General features: G+C 42.8%; 2 protein-coding genes across 2 annotated transcripts in view; one reads left to right on the top strand and one right to left on the bottom strand.

Annotated features, from left to right (window-relative positions):
- Nucleotides 1-3,257, bottom strand: part of CRCP (CGRP receptor component) — a 47,574-nt gene extending 44,317 nt beyond the window's left edge. The window contains exon 1 of the mRNA XM_073664949.1: nt 2,951-3,257. Within this exon, the coding sequence (XP_073521050.1) occupies nt 2,951-2,958 (8 nt within the window). The 5' untranslated portion in view covers nt 2,959-3,257. The remainder of the gene's footprint in view (nt 1-2,950) is intronic.
- Nucleotides 3,232-18,632, top strand: part of ASL (argininosuccinate lyase) — a 36,336-nt gene continuing 20,935 nt past the window's right edge. The window contains exons 1-6 of the mRNA XM_073664948.1: nt 3,232-3,344; nt 8,441-8,483; nt 12,758-12,952; nt 15,268-15,351; nt 15,630-15,686; nt 16,297-16,394. Coding sequence (XP_073521049.1) covers nt 8,472-8,483; nt 12,758-12,952; nt 15,268-15,351; nt 15,630-15,686; nt 16,297-16,394 — 446 coding nt within the window. The 5' untranslated portion in view covers nt 3,232-3,344; nt 8,441-8,471. The remainder of the gene's footprint in view (nt 3,345-8,440; nt 8,484-12,757; nt 12,953-15,267; nt 15,352-15,629; nt 15,687-16,296; nt 16,395-18,632) is intronic.

Genomic DNA, 18,632 nt, shown 5'->3' with positions numbered 1-18,632 from the left:
GAATTGTTTTGTAAAGAGGAATGGTCAAAAATACCTTCATCCAGGATCCAGGAACTCATTAAAAGCTACAGGAAGCGACTAGAGGCTGTTATTTTTGCAAAAGGAGGATCTACTAAATATTAATGTCACTTTTCTGGTGAGGTGCCCATACTTATGCACCTGTCAAATTTTGTTTGAATGCAGATTGCACATTTTCTGTTAGTACAATAAACCTCATTTCAAGGCAGAAACATTACTGTGTCCAACAGTTATTACATATATCAAACTGAAATAGCTGTTGCAAAAACACCAATTTTTATAAAACATTAAGCTTAAGATTAATAGGGGTGCCCAAACTTTTTCATATAACTGTAAATCCATGCCGGTTGCATGGATTTATATAGTGTGACCGAGTTGTCAAGCACTTTCCAAGTGATGCTAAAATCGCTTGGAAAGCGCTTGTCAACCCGCATGCGGAAATGCCAGTGAAGACCGCTTCACATCCGCATGTCCCTGGCAGGAAAACGCATGTACAATCCGCATGCGTTTTTTTCTGCCAGGGAGATGCAGAAACGCTCATGAAAAAATCCTGAGCATTTCTACATCGTGGGCACATAGCCTAAGGGTATGTGCCCAAAAAGTGTTTTACAAGCGTATATGCTGCGTTATTTCCGCAGCGTAAATGCTTGTGAAAGGCTTGGTAATCTTCCCCCCATGGTCCCCAATGAGAATCCGCAATTTCAATGCCCATGCTGCGGATTTTTCCGCAGCGTTTTTGATGCGCTCAAAAATCCGCAGCATGTCCATTATTTGTGCGTTTCTGCATGCGGATTTGAGGTCCCAATGCACTAGAAAAACGCATGGCAAATCCGCATGTAAAAACGCGTTAACGCTTGTAAAATCCCTAAGCGTTTTTGACTGCTAAGAACATGCAGAAACGCTGCAGGAATTTTCTGCTTCATTTCTGCATTGTGGGCACATAGCCTAAGGGTATGTGCCCACGTAGCGTTTTACAAGCGTATTTGATGCGGAATTTCCGCAGCGGAAACGCTTGTAAAACGCTTGGTAATCCGCACCCCATGGACCCCAATGAGAATCCGCAAGTTCTATGCCCATGCTGCGGATTTTTCCGCAGCGTTTTTGATGCACACAAAAATTCGCAGCATGTTAATTTTGCGTTTCCCCATGCGTTTTTCAAGCGTTTATGCTGCGGAATTTCCGCAGCGGAAACGCTTGTGAAACGCTAGGTAATCCGCACCCCATGGTCCCCAAGGGGATTCCGCATGTTCTATGCACATGCTGCGGATTTTTCCGCAGCGTTTATGCTGCGTACAAAAATCCGCAGCATGTCATTTAATTTTGCGGAAGCGCAGCGGAACTCCCGCCATTGACTTGCATTGAGACGCACAGAAACCGCGACTGTACATTTTTACAAGCGGCTTCTATGCGTCTCTATGTGCGGATGGTACCCAGTTCTGGAGGAGAGGAGACTCTCATCCAGACCTGTGTACCATTGTACCTGTAAAAAAAGAATAAAATAACAAATAAAGTTTATATTCACCTGTCCAGCGTCTTGTCTCTGAATGCCGGCATCGCTGAAGGACCTTCGGTGACGTCAGTCATGTGACCGCAGGCCCTTCACCGCTCTGTCTCGCAATATGCCGGCAGCCAGGAACCAGACAGGAAGCAGCGCTGCAGCCACGCCGGGGCCTCGGGGGTGAGTATAGCTTTATTTGTTTTAATTTTTACGGTTCACACTGTATAAATCCATGCTGTTTGCATGGATTTATACAGTGTGACCTAGTTGTCAAGCACTTTCCAAGTGATGCTATCGCCTGGAAAGTGCTTGTCAATCTGCATGCGGAAACGCATGTGAACCCGCATGTGAATCCGCATGTATTCTGCAGGAAAAACGCATGCACAATCTGCATGCGTTTTTTTTCTGCCAGGGAGATGTAGAAATGCTGCAGAAATTTTCTGCTTCATTTCTGCATCGTGGGCACATAGCCTAAGGCTATGTGCCCACGTTGCGGACCTGAAGCATATTTTTTACGCTTCTCCCTGGCGGGAAAATCGCATGCGGATATTACATGCGGTTTTCCCGCCAGGTAGAAGCGTTTGTGAGGCGTCTTTGCATGCATTTCCGCATGCGGGTTATCAAGCACTTCTCCAAGCATCACTTGGAAAAGTGCTTGACAACTTGTTCAGAATGGTAAAAAATAAAAAAATAAACTTTATACTCACCTTCTGATGCATTCTCTGCCCCGTCCGGAGGCTTGAGCGGCTCACGCTGTTGTGTGCAGGACCTGCGGTGACGTCATTGAGTCATGTGGTGGGTCACATGACTCAATGACGTGGCAGGTCCTTCAGACAACAGCGCGACGGAGGGAAAACATCAGAAGATAAGTATAAACTTTATTTTATTCTTTTTTTTACAGGTTCTTTGGTACCCAGGTCTGGATGAGAGTCTCCTCTCCTCCAGACCTGGGTACCATCCGCACATTGATTCCGCAAAATTAATGAACATGCTGCGGATTTTTGACCGCAGCATATACGCTGCGGAAAAATCCGCAGCATGGGCATTGACATTGCGGAATGCCATTGGGGACCATGGGGTGCGGATATACATGCATTTTTCAAGCGTTTACGCTGCGGAAATTCCGCAGCATATACGCTTGAAAAACGCTACGTGGGCACACAGCCTTAAGGTTCTCCACTCGTGTTGTAAGGGAATCTGCAGCCCACCAGGGGGCGCCATCTCTACAGACAGGAGCACTGCAATGTAAACCGATGGTCGCTGCAATGTCGCAGACAGGACGCAGCAGTGCCGCCTCTGCCTGTAGTCGGTGACCCCGGCTCACAACTCACTGTATTCCCTGCAGTCACAGCCACTATAACCACCGCCAGTAATACACTCCGCCTGTGCAGCCCCAGCCTGTCCCTCGGCTGCAGAACACACAGATAGACCTACACTTCCATGCTGCCGAGTCTCCGTGGTGTTACATCATATCCATTCCCCCGGAAAGCAGCTCCTGTAACAACGTTCCGATGGGCCGCGAGCCCGTAGTAATTAGATGGAGAATATCAACAGTCCGTTTCTGTATTCGCCAGTGCAGGAACGATCTGCTGTCCTCCATATGCCACAGAGTCTGTCAGGAACCGGCAGATCGTGACAAGAAGCGCTCACAGGTGTCCCTGTCGTGACACTCACAAGGGAGGCGCTAGGACCCCACTGCCGGCCGCCACACCTGTGATTGGGCAGTGAGGCAATAGGGGGCGTGACTCACGTGACGTCACCGCACACTGGCAGGGTGGCTGTGTCCATGTAGGATCTGATCAGTTGCTGGAAGACACCCCATTGCCAGGTGAGTGGTGCCTCTTGTCCCATCTGCCATCCATGCTGTAGTGCCCACTCACTGCTGCCCAACATACACTCATAGCTGTCACATAGAAACTTTCCACTTCTCTCCATGTTTTTCTTCTCTTTTGTTGCTGTACTAATGCTACATTCTGGACTGTAGCAAATCATCGGACAGATCCCATTGTTTTCATCAGTTCTTGTTCTCATTACTCATTTTAGGACACAACATCCCACCTGCTATGTCTAATATGTCCCAAAAATAAATATGCAAATTGCCACTGAATAGTCAATTGCATATTTTACTTAATTTTTCAGAGGAGCATGCTTGGCGTATAAGTCTCCTCACTCTGACATGCCAGGCCAGGCTTGTCACTCTCCACAAAGAGAAACGTTACCCCTTAGATCCCAAAAATAATGTCATGGGGACATTGGATGTAAATCTGGATGCCATGTATAAGAGAAGCTGGTGCCCATGCACATTGTGCACCGATGTTGGATCATACAGTGCCGAGATGACTGGACATACTGTATACAGTCAATCAATAGAAATCACAATGGAGGTTGTCCGCCCACAGGACACAGTCACACTGCTAGAGAGCTGGTGTCAGTGCCGCCATCAGAAGTGTTAGGGGGAAGGATGTTAGTCTTCGAAAAACAAATTGCTGTTCCTCAGTCAGCGTAGAGATAAGGCATTCATCAATTACACATTTCCTAAGGCAAAAGAAACCCTTAAACTAAAAACCTAAATTAAAATACTTTAATAATAGGAATAAAGTGCATTGGTTTAAAAGCACCCAGGGTGATAATTGGTATAGGAATTTACTCATCTTTTATGGGTATTCCCCCATTGCAATATTCCCCAACTAAGGAGCGTATGATAGCTAATTATGTAGGTCTCTAGGATACGTGGCCGCGGACCACTGTACTATTATTCTTGTCTAGCATGTATTAATTATAACCTATCATCGCCTATGCCAGGGTTCCCCATCTCCAGTCCTCAAGGCCCACCAACAGGCCATGTTTTCAGGATTTCCTTAGCATTGCTCAGGTGATAATTACATCATCTGCACAGACAATAATTCCATCACCTGGGCAATAGTAAGGAAATCCTGAAAACATGTCCTGTTGGTGGGCCTTGAGGACCGGAGTTGGGGAGATCATTAGCCTCCGCAACATGTTTCACCATACTTTGTAAATATCTTATCAGAGGAATCTCCTTCTTTATACTCCCAGAATGACATTTCAATCTCAGTTCATGGGTAAAGTCTATATTCATAAAAGACAGATTTTTCCCATTATTGAGGTAGGAGATGGCAAATGGTGCTTATAAAGTTCTATGGAGAGGGGGAGCTAGAGGTAGACACACATTCTGCTGTATGTTCTCCTGAAACCACTGTAAGGCCATGGCCCCACTATCAGTATTTGGTCAGTATTCGGTCAGTATTTTTTCTCAGGAGTGGGAGCCAAAACCAGGTGAGGAACAATCAGAGAAAAGGTATAACAGAAACCAGTCACCAATTCTGCATTTATCACCCACTCCTGGTTTTGGCTCCCACTGCTGAGAAAAAATACTGACCGTATACTGATAGTGAGGCCGTGGCCTTACACTTTAAAAATGAATCCAGCAAAGACTTATTCTACCCAAACACCACTGTCATATTGTGCATTGTCACTGACTTGTATATCCTTTGCTGTTGCTATGGGTGGCCTTTGACCCTGTTATGGTGGAGATCCCCCCTGGTAACTGATTGATCGTTTTACTATGTACACACTTTATTTATGGTATGTGTTCCCCTCCTGTGCATCTGCAGGCTGGTTCAGTATTGTGCCTGTTCCAGCTTCAGTATATAACAATTGTTATTACTGCCATGACTATTCCAGCCAGATACTAACAATATTTATTGCTGCCTATGTGACGTGTGTTGCAAATGAAGTGTAACAAATAGGTGAAACGCTGCACGCGTGGTGCCAGCTATAGTACTTTATGGGGAAAACGCGAATTTGGAGAAAGCACTGGTTATATTAGTTATGTTGAGCTATAAATTGTTCTAGTTTGTAAATGTTACTAATGCTTATGGCAGTCACCTACTTCTATTCAAGCTGCCTCTTGTAACCAGGGCTGTGGAGTCGGAGGCGGTGTCCATTTTGGAGGAGTCCGAGTTGGAGTCAGTATAAAATGTACCGACTCCGACTCCTAAAATATATAATAAATTGGGAACAGTAGTTAAATGCAGGATGTGCTGTAAATGTTTTCATAAGAATTTGAGAAAGTTATAAAATGTCCTATAAGTGTCTGTTCTGTTCCTGATCTAAGGATCTTGGCTTTTAGGTGAGATGAATCTGTGCTACACTTTATGTACACGCTCAGCAGTGAGATGAATCTGTGCTGCACTTTATGTACATGCTCAGTAGTGAGGCAGTGAGATGAATCTGTGCTGCACTTTATGTACATGCTGAGTAGTGAGGCAGTGAGATGAATCTGTGCTGCACTTTATGTACATGCTCAGTAGTGAAGCAGGGAGATGAATCTGTGCTGCACTTTATGTACACGCTCAGCAGTGAGGCAGTGAGATGAATCTGTGCTGCACTTTATGTACACGCTCAGTAGTGAGGCAGTGAGATGAATCTGTGCTGCACTTTATGTACACGCTCAGTAGTGAGATGAATCTGTGCTGCACTTTATGTACACGCTCAGTAGTGAGATGAATCTGTGCTGCACTTTATGTACACGCTCAGTAGTGAGATGAATCTGTGCTGCACTTTATGTACACGCTCAGTAGTGAGATGAATCTGTGCTGCACTTTATGTACATGCTCAGCAGTGAGATGAATCTGTGCTGCACTTTATGTACATGCTCAGCAGTGAGGCAGTGAGATGAATCTGTGCTGCACTTTATGTACATGCTGAGTAGTGAGGCAGTGAGATGAATCTGTGCTGCACTTTATGTACATGCTCAGTAGTGAAGCAGGGAGATGAATCTGTGCTGCACTTTATGTACACGCTCAGCAGTGAGGCAGTGAGATGAATCTGTGCTGCACTTTATGTACACGCTCAGTAGTGAGGCAGTGAGATGAATCTGTGCTGCACTTTATGTACACGCTCAGTTGTGAGATGAATCTGTGCTGTACTTTATGTACATGCTGAGCAGTGAGGCAGTGAGATGAATCTGTGCTGCACTTTATGTACATGCTGAGCAGTGAGGCAGTGAGATGAATCTGTGCTGCACTTTATGTACATGCTCAGTAGTGAGGCAGTGAGATGAATCTGTGCTGCACTTTATGTACACGCTCAGTTGTGAGATGAATCTGTGCTGCACTTTATGTACATGCTGAGTAGTGAGGCAGTGAGATGAATCTGTGCTGCACTTTATGTACATGCTGAGCAGTGAGGCAGTGAGATGAATCTGTGCTGCACTTTATGTACATGCTCAGTAGTGAGGCAGTGAGATGAATCTGTGCTGCACTTTATGTACACGCTCAGTTGTGAGATGAATCTGTGCTGTACTTTATGTACATGCTGAGCAGTGAGGCAGTGAGATGAATCTGTGCTGCACTTTATGTACATGCTCAGTAGTGAGGCAGTGAGATGAATCTGTGCTGCACTTTATGTACACGCTCAGTTGTGAGATGAATCTGTGCTGCACTTTATGTACATGCTCAGCAGTGAGATGAATCTGTGCTGCACTTTATGTACACGCTCAGTAGTGAGATGAATCTGTGCTGCACTTTATGTACATGCTCAGCAGTGAGGCAGTGAGATGAATCTGTGCTGCACTTTAAGTACATGCTGAGTAGTGAGGCAGTGAGATGAATCTGTGCTGCACTTTATGTACATGCTGAGCAGTGAGGCAGTGAGATGAATCTGTGCTGCACTTTATGTACATGCTCAGCAGTGAGATGAATCTGTGCTGCACTTTATGTACATGCTGAGTAGTGAGGCAGTGAGATGAATCTGTGCTGCACTTTATGTACACGCTCAGTAGTGAGGCAGTGAGATGAATCTGTGCTGCACTTTATGTACATGCTCAGTAGTGAGGCAGTGAGATGAATCTGTGCTGCACTTTATGTACATGCTCAGTAGTGAGGCAGTGAGATGAATCTGTGCTGCACTTTATGTACATGCTCAGTAGTGAGGCAGTGAGATGAATCTGTGCTGCACTTTATGTACACGCTCAGTTGTGAGATGAATCTGTGCTGTACTTTATGTACATGCTGAGCAGTGAGGCAGTGAGATGAATCTGTGCTGCACTTTATGTACACGCTCAGTTGTGAGATGAATCTGTGCTGCACTTTATGTACATGCTCAGCAGTGAGATGAATCTGTGCTGCACTTTATGTACATGCTCAGCAGTGAGGCAGTGCTGTGGAGTTGGAGTCGGAGTCTGTGTTTTGGCTTACCGACTCCACAGCCCTGCTTGTAAGGACAGTTGTATCTGTCTCCTGTGTACTTCTATCTTCCTACCACCATCACTACATTTGAAGGGGCACACCCCGTTACAAGCCCAAGATTCTTGTATAAATCAGTTATCCTCGCTGTGCATATAACCGCCATAGGAAGTAAAGTTTGTCAGAATGTTCTAAAATATTTCTTTATAGTTGAACAATGAACAGATGAAGATTGTTGCTTTTTACTCATTTACTGGATTTCAAAATATGCTCACTGGCATGGGAGAAGTTTAATGTTCCAATGAACGTAGCTGTTCTGTCTATTCATTACAGAATATATCTCTACCTTTGTATTTAGAAGTAGTACACAGAGGGTCTGTTCATATACATTAGCAATTCAACCATCAAATGTTAATGGGCACACTATGTTGCCTGTCTGAAAAAAATACAATGGGCTCTATTGCAAGTTTTTGGCTGTTCCTTTTTTTGTTCTCCCTGGTAATGAGCAACTTATTAGGGTCACCCTTCCCCTCACCCCCCCCCCCATCCTCCTTTCATAGATGGAGACACATGTGCATGTGATTGCTTTATATGAGGGCTAATAGCTGTTTGCCAAAGCTGTGTTCAGTTCTCTAATGGATAATTACGTTTGAGAAAATTAATTTGATGATTATTGCACTTTTAAAACATTTTAATAAAATATTTTTTTTTCCAGACTGTTCTTTTCAAGATCCTAAATTGTCAAGATGGCAGCAGAGGTATGATCATCTGGAAAAATAAATTTCTTTTATGTCTTTTTTGTGCAGGCTGCAAAGTATAACAATTAGTATAAACCTGTTAACTGAATTAGATGTTTTATGTCTTTAGAGGGGTATTTTCAAGTTGTCTCTGGAGTAGCCCAGAGATATTCATTCCCCTTACTTCCTGGTTTCCAACAGGGCGAGCACTCATCCTTGAGTGACAGTTCTGGTAAGCAGCAGAGCTGTAGCATAAGTAGAACTACAAAGCTCAGCACAAGGTCTGCTATAACACATTCAGGTATTGGTGGTTTATTTTGGATTGTACACTGTTATGACTGCATTTGCACATATAGATAAAAAGGCATTTGAACAAGCACACATCCCCAGACACTGAGAGTTGTGGTTAGGAGACTTGTCCTAAAAGCAGCTGATGGTAGAGGCTGGTTATTTTGCAAGATTTATAACAGCAGCTTGTCAGGAGGGTGGGGAGCAGTTAACTGCTGTATAGGAATCAGTGGGATGGAGAGCTGACTGGTATGCTAGGTGTTAACTCCTCTCCTGGAATGTAACTAAGGTACATACATTTGTCCAGTGTCTGGGCAGGCAAAAGTGGCCAAGCTCCATGGAAACTAGCTGTACATTATGAAAGATAAAAGCTCTCATTGGTACAATTACCAAATCATGAAATAACACATTCTTTATACATTTGTGCAATGCCATAATTTGCACAATCATTCTAAACATGTTCCAAAAATGATACCAAATAGTATGATTGATTTACTTACTAAATAGATCCAGTTTTCTATGCTTATTTCTGTACATATGAGCCAGCTTCTGATAAGTGTTTTATTTTATCCCAATGCTGGATTCAGAACTACACCGTTTAGTACTACTGTTCTCTATGCTGCTTCTGAACATTTGCCACATAAAGACAAGAGTAGGAATCCCTATGTCTGAGTATCCCTATGTCTGAGTATACAAAGTATGGAAGACATCATAGCAGCTTGACTCTACCAACTAGCTCAGAGACAACTGAAAATTAGTATAGATAGAGCCTGCAGAGGGAAAAACTGGTGAAAAAAGTCAACTTCAAGTCATGTAATGGCTAGAAATAGTGTTGTTCGTGTAACGTAATGCCGACTCACTGGGTGAGGTGGATACTCTAAGCCCAAGGTCCGGGTGGGCTTCAGTGCAGCAGGCGGGTGTGTCCTGGAAGTCGTAGTCAGACACGTAGCAAAGGCAAACTAAAAGTCTTAGGCTGTGTGCCCACGTAGCATTTTTCAAGCGTATATGCTGCGGAATTTCCGCAGCGTAAACACTTGAAAAACGCATGTATATCCGCACCCCATGGTCCCCAATGGGATTCCGCAAGTTCTATGCACATGCTGCGGATTTTTCCGCAGCGTTTATGCCGCGTTCAAAAATCCACAGCATGTCATTTAATTTTGCGTTTCCGCAAGCGGAATTGCCTTTGTCCAATGCATAAAAAACGCAAGGCAATTCCGCATGTGGAAAACGCGTGATAAACGCGCGAAAAATGCGCGATAAACGCGTGCGGAATTCCGCATGCGTTTTTCCGGGAGAGGACTTGCATTTATGCAGCAGAAATTTTCTGCTTCATAAATGCAACGTGGGCACATAGCCTGAATTAAGTTTTGAAAACCGCAAGCGGACAGGAGACATCCTGGAAGCCGTAGGCGGACACATAGTATGGTTACTGGAAGCCGCAGACAAACAGGTGATGTCCTGAAGACCACTGACAGGTACTGTGCACAGACAACTAGAACAAGAGTTACTAGCAAGTCTTAATACTAAGATGCAAGCGTGTGTCTTTGGAAGGCCTTATATCAGCCTAGGAAATACAACACATGGGAGCATCCCAGGCTACTAGCTCAGCCCAACGTGGAGCACAAGAAAGTCTAGTGGACTCGGGTGAGAGAAGCAAAGCACAGATCCAGGTGCATAACAATTCCTCATGTATATATATGTCAGCTTATTCCGAACAGTGATCTTAAACAACATGTACACTTCAAGTAGTCATCTACAAAAAAAATGTGACTGTCAGTACAAATTTGTATGTTATGATAATTAGTGCTGCATAATACGTAGTGTTGCTAGCTTGTGTAGCACCATTATAGCCATACTTCTGAGGCTCATCAATACAACCTGAGATATACTTTATCCTTCACTGGGTTGATTTACACTGTACCTGGTAGATGTAGTTTGTTCTCTGGTTTAGTTCAGGTTACTAATAGATAAACCTCTGTGTTGAGATCCGTTCTGGATGACACTACATGGTGCCCAGTTAGTCCTGTGACTAGTCTTACACAATAGGTATCATTCATTTGATCCGTAATGTCTGACTTTGTTCTTTTAGACCCATTCTGGGACGGCTGTTTTTTTTTTTGTTTTTTTTTTATTGAGTTGAAAAAGAGAAATGTCACTAAAATGTTGCAATAGCACATGATGTTCTGGCCAGGTATAATGCTGTACAAATTCCAGCGTAAGATTCAACTGCTTCATTTAATAGCTGACATTGCAGAACTTTGTAAAAAATATTTTCCCTCACATAGATTCACTAAATATTTATTCATATAAATTATAATATTGTATAATGTCTTTCAATATCATACTTACGACATTAAAATTTCTTAGTTAAGCTTTAAGATATTCTATTAGAAAGATACAATTTTTTGTATGTAACATTCTCGTTTCATAGTTGACTTCATATTGTCTGTGCGCTATTTTTGAAATCAATAAAACATTTAAGGGGTTGTCTAGGCTAAATCCAATCTTGACCGGGGGCTTGGACTCTGTGATAACAAAATCTGCCTTACTCATCTGCTGTTACGTGCATGGATCCAACCCAAGCCGTTCAGTGGTCTACACTGGTACCAGGAGTGATGACGTCCCTATTTCCCAGTAACAGGACTGTTAGGTGACTAGAACAGGACCTTGTCAGAGAAACATCTGATTAAGCCACCATTCTGCAGCTTGCCCTGGATCCACAGGGATAGCAGCAGACGGGTATGGCAGATTTTGTTATTCTCACAGAAGCAAGATTATATTTATCCCACTCAACATTGTCGCAGCAGCCATTCTCAATATAGAGAAACTTGTGGTGGACCAAACTACAGTCACTACTGGAACAATCACGTCTACGGTCACCATCCTGGACCCAATCCAGGACGCTATGTGGACTACGCTTGAAGCGGCAGTATCAGTTTCCCTATCACTGGACCTTTAAAGCCTGTGATTGGCTGCAGTGGTCAGGACACGAGAATAGTCCTTCATCAGAGAAACCTCCCATGATGTTGCTGTTTATTGGCCTGACTGTGCTGGATTCATAGGGTGGAAGTAGGTGAGTATGGCAGATTTTGTTATTTTTACAGACTAAAAGCCCCAGGTGAAGATTACATTTAGGCAAGACAACCTGTCGAAAGGTATGTCTATACAGGGTATAAGTTTAGTGGGAAAAAACGGCTTTGTATTTTGCAATGAACCTGAAGCAAATTCTGAATTGACACCTACACCCACTAGGAGGTACCACAATAAAACAAAAATTACTCAATAGATCAACGGGACCAATATATGTCTAAAAGACATCTAAGAGCTATATACATAAAAAAATGTTATGATAATCAAATATCTCTTTAGTAAATATACAAAATTGCTGTACATTATCTCATTAAAAACCAATGGATGGAAGGGTCCTAACATTTGATACATCATAATGCTCTTGTTAAAGGGAATCTGTCAGCAGAATTTTACCCCCAAACTATTTATAAGTATGTGTAGCTCTTTCAAAGACAAGTCCATCAATATCTTTACATGGGCAGTCCATTTTTGCGTTACTGAGAAATCGGCATATGAATTGATATGCAAATAAGGCTGAAGAGTTATTTATATATCTGAAGCCTCTGTCACTCCAGCTCTATTCCTCCCTCTCCAGCACCACCTCATCTTGCTTGACTGACTTCTTTGCCTGAAGTCACAAATCATATTGGCTGTCAGAAGGAGGTGGCGCGGGGCAGAGAATAGAGCTGAAGTGACAAAGGATTCAGATCTGCAAATAGTTTTCCAGCCTCATTGTATATCAATTAAAATATTGATTTCTCAGTAACGAAGGAATGGACTGGCCGTTGACTTGTCTTTGCTAGAGCTACATGAATAATACTTTGGGGGTGAAATCCTGCTGACAGATTCCCTTTAAGCAGCATAATTCTAATATTACATTTATTATCACATTGTTTGCTTTTATTGTTCATGCTTGTTTTTTTGTTATTTTACAGGGTGATAAGTTGTGGGGTGGAAGATTTGTTGGCAGCATAGACCCCATTATGGAAATGTTCAATTCTTCAGTGTCATATGACCAGAGGATGTGGTCAGCTGATATAAGAGGGAGCCAAGCATATGTGAAAGCACTGGAAAAAGCTGGACTCGTGAGCAAATCTGAGATGGAACAGATTGTCACTGGCCTTGATCAGGTGATAAATAAATCAATATGATTTACCTTGACCTGGACACACAACTTAGTCATCAGATTGAGCACATGGAAGAATGCTCAGCTATATTGTAGTGTTAAAGGGGTTGTCCGATGGTTGGTTTTAAAATAATAATCGGAGGCATACTCCCCTCCCAGTGCCAACTTTGATTCAGCGCAGGCAGTTCCGGAGGTCTGTGCCGACTCTGGAAGCAGCGTTTGCTCCTTTCGAAAGTCATAGGACTGCTGCAGCATGATTGGAAGCAGTGGTGAAGTGTCTAGAAGAACATGTAAGAACATGTTTATCTGATGGCGCTTCCTTCTATTCACTTGACCACTGCAGCCAATCACAGATGGCAGCAGTCCCGTGACTTCTGAACTGAGCGGACACTGCTTCCGGAGCCAGTGTAGACCTCCGGAGCTGCAAGCGCTGGATCCGCAGGGGAACGCTGGAAGGTTGATTATATCTTCACTTATTGTTTTAAAACCTCCAGTGTCTGAAAATAAAATATTTTACTGTCAGACAACCCCTTTTGTCTAATCCTGCAAGAATTGTGCTATATTTTCAAATTATACCACATACTTATTTTGTGTAGATAATTTATAAATACTCACTAAATTCACAAAAAATGTTGAGAAGTGTTCCAAAAATAATGCATTATTTTGTTTTAGGCTTAACTAGGAGCCTTTGGTTCAGACTGTATGGTATTTCATGGGGAAAGTAATGCTGCATGTATTCGGCAGATCTATTTAGAACTGTTGGGCACTGCTGGTTTATAATGTAAACTATGACACAGATGTAAGCAGGGCTATTGTATGTGTTAGAATATCTGATACTATTTCTATTAAAATTAGCTCAAATTTAATTTAATTACCAGTCATAATTATGCTAGATAAGATACAGGAGATACATATATGACTTTATCATTGAGAATCTGATGCAAAAGTGAGAAGTACCTGCCAATGTGCATTTCAAAAGTATAGGTATTTTTTATTTAAATATAACTTGTCAGGGCAATTTTACTACTGAAAAGGCATGGTATGGCTGTATAGGTCGTACAACAACAATAAAAATTATACCTGCTTTGTAGAAATCCATTAACAAATCAGTCTTTGATTCCACATGCAAATTAGCCTAGAAGTGCATTAGGGGCATGTTGGTAGACTTATTGTTATTCTATGACCTATACAGCCATACTCTTAGTCTTGATTAGTAAAATAGTCCTGACACTTTGCCTTTAATTAATCCCTAAGGGCTCACTCACACTGGCGTATAACACGGCTAGCCAATGTTTTATCACATAGCACTTGGCCCAATGTTATACTATGGGGCAGTTCAGATCTGCGATTATTTTCTCATGCCAATTTGCAAATCGGATTGCACTCACCCATTCAAGTCCATGGGTGCGAGTGAAACATCAGACTGCACTCGGGTGGCATCCGAGTGCAGTCCGATGTACACTCGCAGAGATAGAGAAGATGGAGAAATTAAGTTCTCCATCGCAGCACAGTAAGATGACACTCGGATTAAACTCTGGCAGAGTTTGAGCTGAGCGTCATTAGCATAATCAGCTCGATTCTCTCGCATGAGAGAATATATGCCAGTGTGACCATGGCCTAAGGGTGAAAGGGGTTCTGATCTGAATATATTAGTTTACAGGATATATTGAATTATGCGTTTGACGCTTAAATACAGCAACTTCTTGTCTGTGATAGGAATATTTTGGACCTATGTACTGCAATCCTTTTTTTTAGTACATACAGAAATGTTGTGAATTGTAGGTATCTGGCATGTTTAATTCAGGGCTGTGTCTATAGAGTAACTAAGAGGTATCAACTTGGAAGACATATAAACTCAAGGAGATGTGGACACTGGAAGCAAAGGGCCCCTGTGTGAGATGTGTGTATGGGCAGCCAAGCACTCGGTTCTTTCTAGTGGTCCCATTGAGAGTGAATGGAAGGGAGGTGTGCATGCACAACATCTGCGCCATTTGGATGGGGCTCTTCAGAGCCTTGTACTCTGGATCCAAGTGGTCGGGATGACTTCATCTTTAGTGCAAGCTCTTTAACTTCCTAAGGCCATATGCTGCCTAGTGCACTCGTCAGGGTCCAGCCATGACTATCTTTACCTTCGAAAAATATAGTTGGAAAGGGCATCCTTCACTCTCTGGGCCCCCGTGAAGCTGAACAGGCTATTAGTCCACCCCTGAACTCAAGGTAGAACCTAATATAGAAAGCTTTGCTGAGAAAGATAAGAAATTGTTACTTTCGCTCATGTTATTACCATCATTATTAAATTAGTCGTTTGTTTCCTTCAAGATCCATGAGGAATGGTCTCAAGGCACTTTCGTCCTGACAAAAGCTGATGAAGATATTCACACTGCTAATGAGCGCCGCCTCAAGGTAACCATGTTCACCTGAAACAATGTACATAGAAACATTCTTGCTTTTCTTCATTTTCCACTCTTGCTTGGAAATGTACATACCCTGCAGAAGTTTCATTCACAGCAATGATCTTTGGTGTCATGTATGGAGCCATCTACTACTGTTGTATAGATTTCACTAGAAACCTAAATCATTCTTCCCCCACCTTCCAAACAAATGCAATGACATGTTTTTATATAGTGGATATTCCTGAGCGGATTCTTCAGTAATTCTTATTTTCTTTGTTGTATGTTTAGGAACTTATAGGAGAGCCTGCTGGAAAGCTTCACACTGGACGAAGCAGAAATGATCAGGTATTGATAGTTTTGCTTCCAGCACAAATTATTTCATATACTATAGTTCATTTGTGGAACTTGGAAACTGATATCTTTTAGAAGTCTGGAGTAGAAAATTCACATATTTGCCATATTTAAACAGCATATTTTATTAAAGAATCACTCCCATCAAAGTTTTTATCCTCTTAATATATTGCAGTCATCATGTTACCGTATTTTTCGGACTTTAAGACGCACCCCAAATTTTAGAGAGGAAAATAGGGAAAAAAAATTAATAAAATGGTGGTGCATCTTATAGTCCGCTTTTACGGTAGCTTACCGGGGGGAGGGGCGGCTGTGGTGGAGTGGGGTCCATGGAGGCAGGGTCGCTGCTTCAGGAAGCTGGTGGCGGTGGTAGGAGTGGGGCGATGCTGCGGACCACGGGCTGGGAGGAGGAGGCATTCGCCGGTGGGAGGCTGCGGTGGGCTTCGGGCTTTCAGAAAATGTCTAGAGACACATTTGTTTCTAGATCAAAAATGCAAGAAAAAATATAAATTGAACCTGATGAACATTCATCATATACAACTTTTTTTTTTGCTATGTAGTGGTATATTTCAGTTTGTGGTGATGTTTTTATTTTTCACTTTAGGTTGTGACTGACATGAGATTATGGCTGCGGGATTCTTGCTCTGTTCTATACCTGCATTTGACTCGTCTTATCCGGACTATGGTTGACAGGGCAGCCATGTAAGTCAAGCAAAATAGGATTCTGATGTAATTTTAATGTTGGGGGTTGCCTGATTGCATCTAAACAAGGGGTGTCAATTTTGACAATCTAATGTGCATGGGTTCTAGCAAACCCTGTTGAATGTGAAATCACAGGAAAAAAAGATCAGCCATGTTGGATACTTTCATACACTCCTCTTGAGTCCTCCCTGGGAATCAGGAGCTCTAAAGCTGTATTGCAGCCCACTCATTCATTCTCTTATTCTAGGCCACTCATGTCAAACTCTGGCCCGTGGGTCAAATCTGGCCCTCTGGGTGATTATATTTGGCCTGCGACGCCGGAGACTATGTGGTGGCCTATTATACTGTATGGAGGACTATGTGGGGCCCATTATACTGTATGGAGGACTATGTGGGGCCCATTATACTGTACAGAGCACTATCTAGGGCCCATTATACTGTATGGAAGACTATGTGATGGCCCATTATCCTGTATGGAGGACTATGTGGTGCCCTATTATCCTGTATGGAGGACTATGTGGGTCCCATTATTCTGTATGGAGGACTATGTGGTGCCCCATTATCCTGTATGGAGGACTATGTGGTGGCCCATTATCCTGTATGGAGGACTATGTGGTGGCCCATTATACTGTATGGAGGACTATGTGGTGGCCCATTATACTGTATAGAGGACTATGTGGGGCCCATTATACTATATGCTGGACTATGTGGGGCCCATTATACTGTATGGAGGACTATGTGGTGGCCCATTATACTGTATAGAGGACTATGTGGGGCCCATTATACTATATGCTGGACCATGTGGGGCCCATTATACTGTATGGAGGACTATGTGGTGGCCCATTATACTGTATGCTGGACTATGTGGGGCCCATTATACTATATGCTGGACTATGTGGGGCCCATTAGACTGTATGGAGGACTATGTGAGGCCCATTATACTGTATGGAGGACTATGTGGGGCCCATTATACTGTATGGAGGACTATGTGGGGCCCATTATACTGTACGGAGCACTATGTAGGGCCATTATACTGTATTGAGGACTATGTGGGGCCCATTATACTGTATGGAGGACTATGTGGTGACCCATTATACTGTATGGAGGACTATGTGGGGCCCATTATACTATATGGAGGACTATGTGGGGCCCATTATACTGTACGGAGCACTATGTAGGGCCATTATACTGTATGGAGGACTATGTGGGGCCCATTATACTGTATGGAGGACTATGTGGGGCCCATTATACTGTACGGAGCACTATGTAGGGCCATTATACTGTATGGAGGACTATGTGGGGCCCATCATACTGTATGGAGGACTATGTGGTGACCCATTATACTGTATGGAGGACTATGTGGGGCCCATTATACAGTATGGAGGACTATGTGGGGCCCATTATACGGTACAGAGCACTATGTAGGGCCCATTATACTGTATGGAAGATTACGTGATGGCCCATTATCCTGTATGGAGGACTATGTGGTGGCCCATTATCCTGTATGGAGGACTATGTGGTGGCCCATTACACCGTTTGAAGAACTTTATTCTAAGATCTAGTAATTAAAATGTATTATGTTTGTGGGGCAGCCCCTTTATGTTTGTTTCCATATGAAAAGTTTAATCGTTATATTTGATGATAAGGAAATACTTCCTCAATTGTATGCATTTTTTGTTACAAATATCAAGGTTGGCCCACGACTTTGTCCAAGCTTTTAATTTTGGCCCTCTGTGCATTTGAGTTTGACATCCCTGCTCTAGGCAAAGGACTTGAGGCACACATGTAAGCATGTTACTGGGGGTATTTGGGCTCACTGTTTTTGGGTAAACCATATTCTGATTTATTGTGCAGTTAAATTTATTTTTAAAAATGTAAATTATAATGAGTTCCCCCATTTATTCCTATATGGTTTGAGTAAAAATAACAATTATTTCTGCAAAACAAATGATAGTTCTTATAGCAAAAGAGCAATATACGGGAATCTTCATGTGTTGGCTATTCTTCAGGTATAATTATGGGTCCTCATATGGTAGCTCTAGTGCAGAGGTTTCAGTTGCACCCAGGTCTGTTGTCATAGGGGGCATAAAGAAAAATTTCAGGTAGGGACCCACTTAGACATTTTGCATTATGGCTCAGGATCTTATCTGTTGGCTGTTTTTTTTGCTGTTTATTAGAATACCTGCCATCACATGGCAAGATTGTGAAATGAAGGACCACTGTCTGTAATCATAGGGT

This window comes from Phyllobates terribilis, unplaced genomic scaffold (assembly GCF_046119375.1).
Source record: "Phyllobates terribilis strain yellow unplaced genomic scaffold, ASM4611937v1 Scaffold_2__4_contigs__length_985480577, whole genome shotgun sequence".
Taxonomy (NCBI): Eukaryota; Metazoa; Chordata; class Amphibia; order Anura; family Dendrobatidae; genus Phyllobates; species Phyllobates terribilis.
The sequence above is the reverse complement of the archived record's forward strand: the minus strand, read 5'-3'. Positions and strand labels throughout refer to the sequence as shown.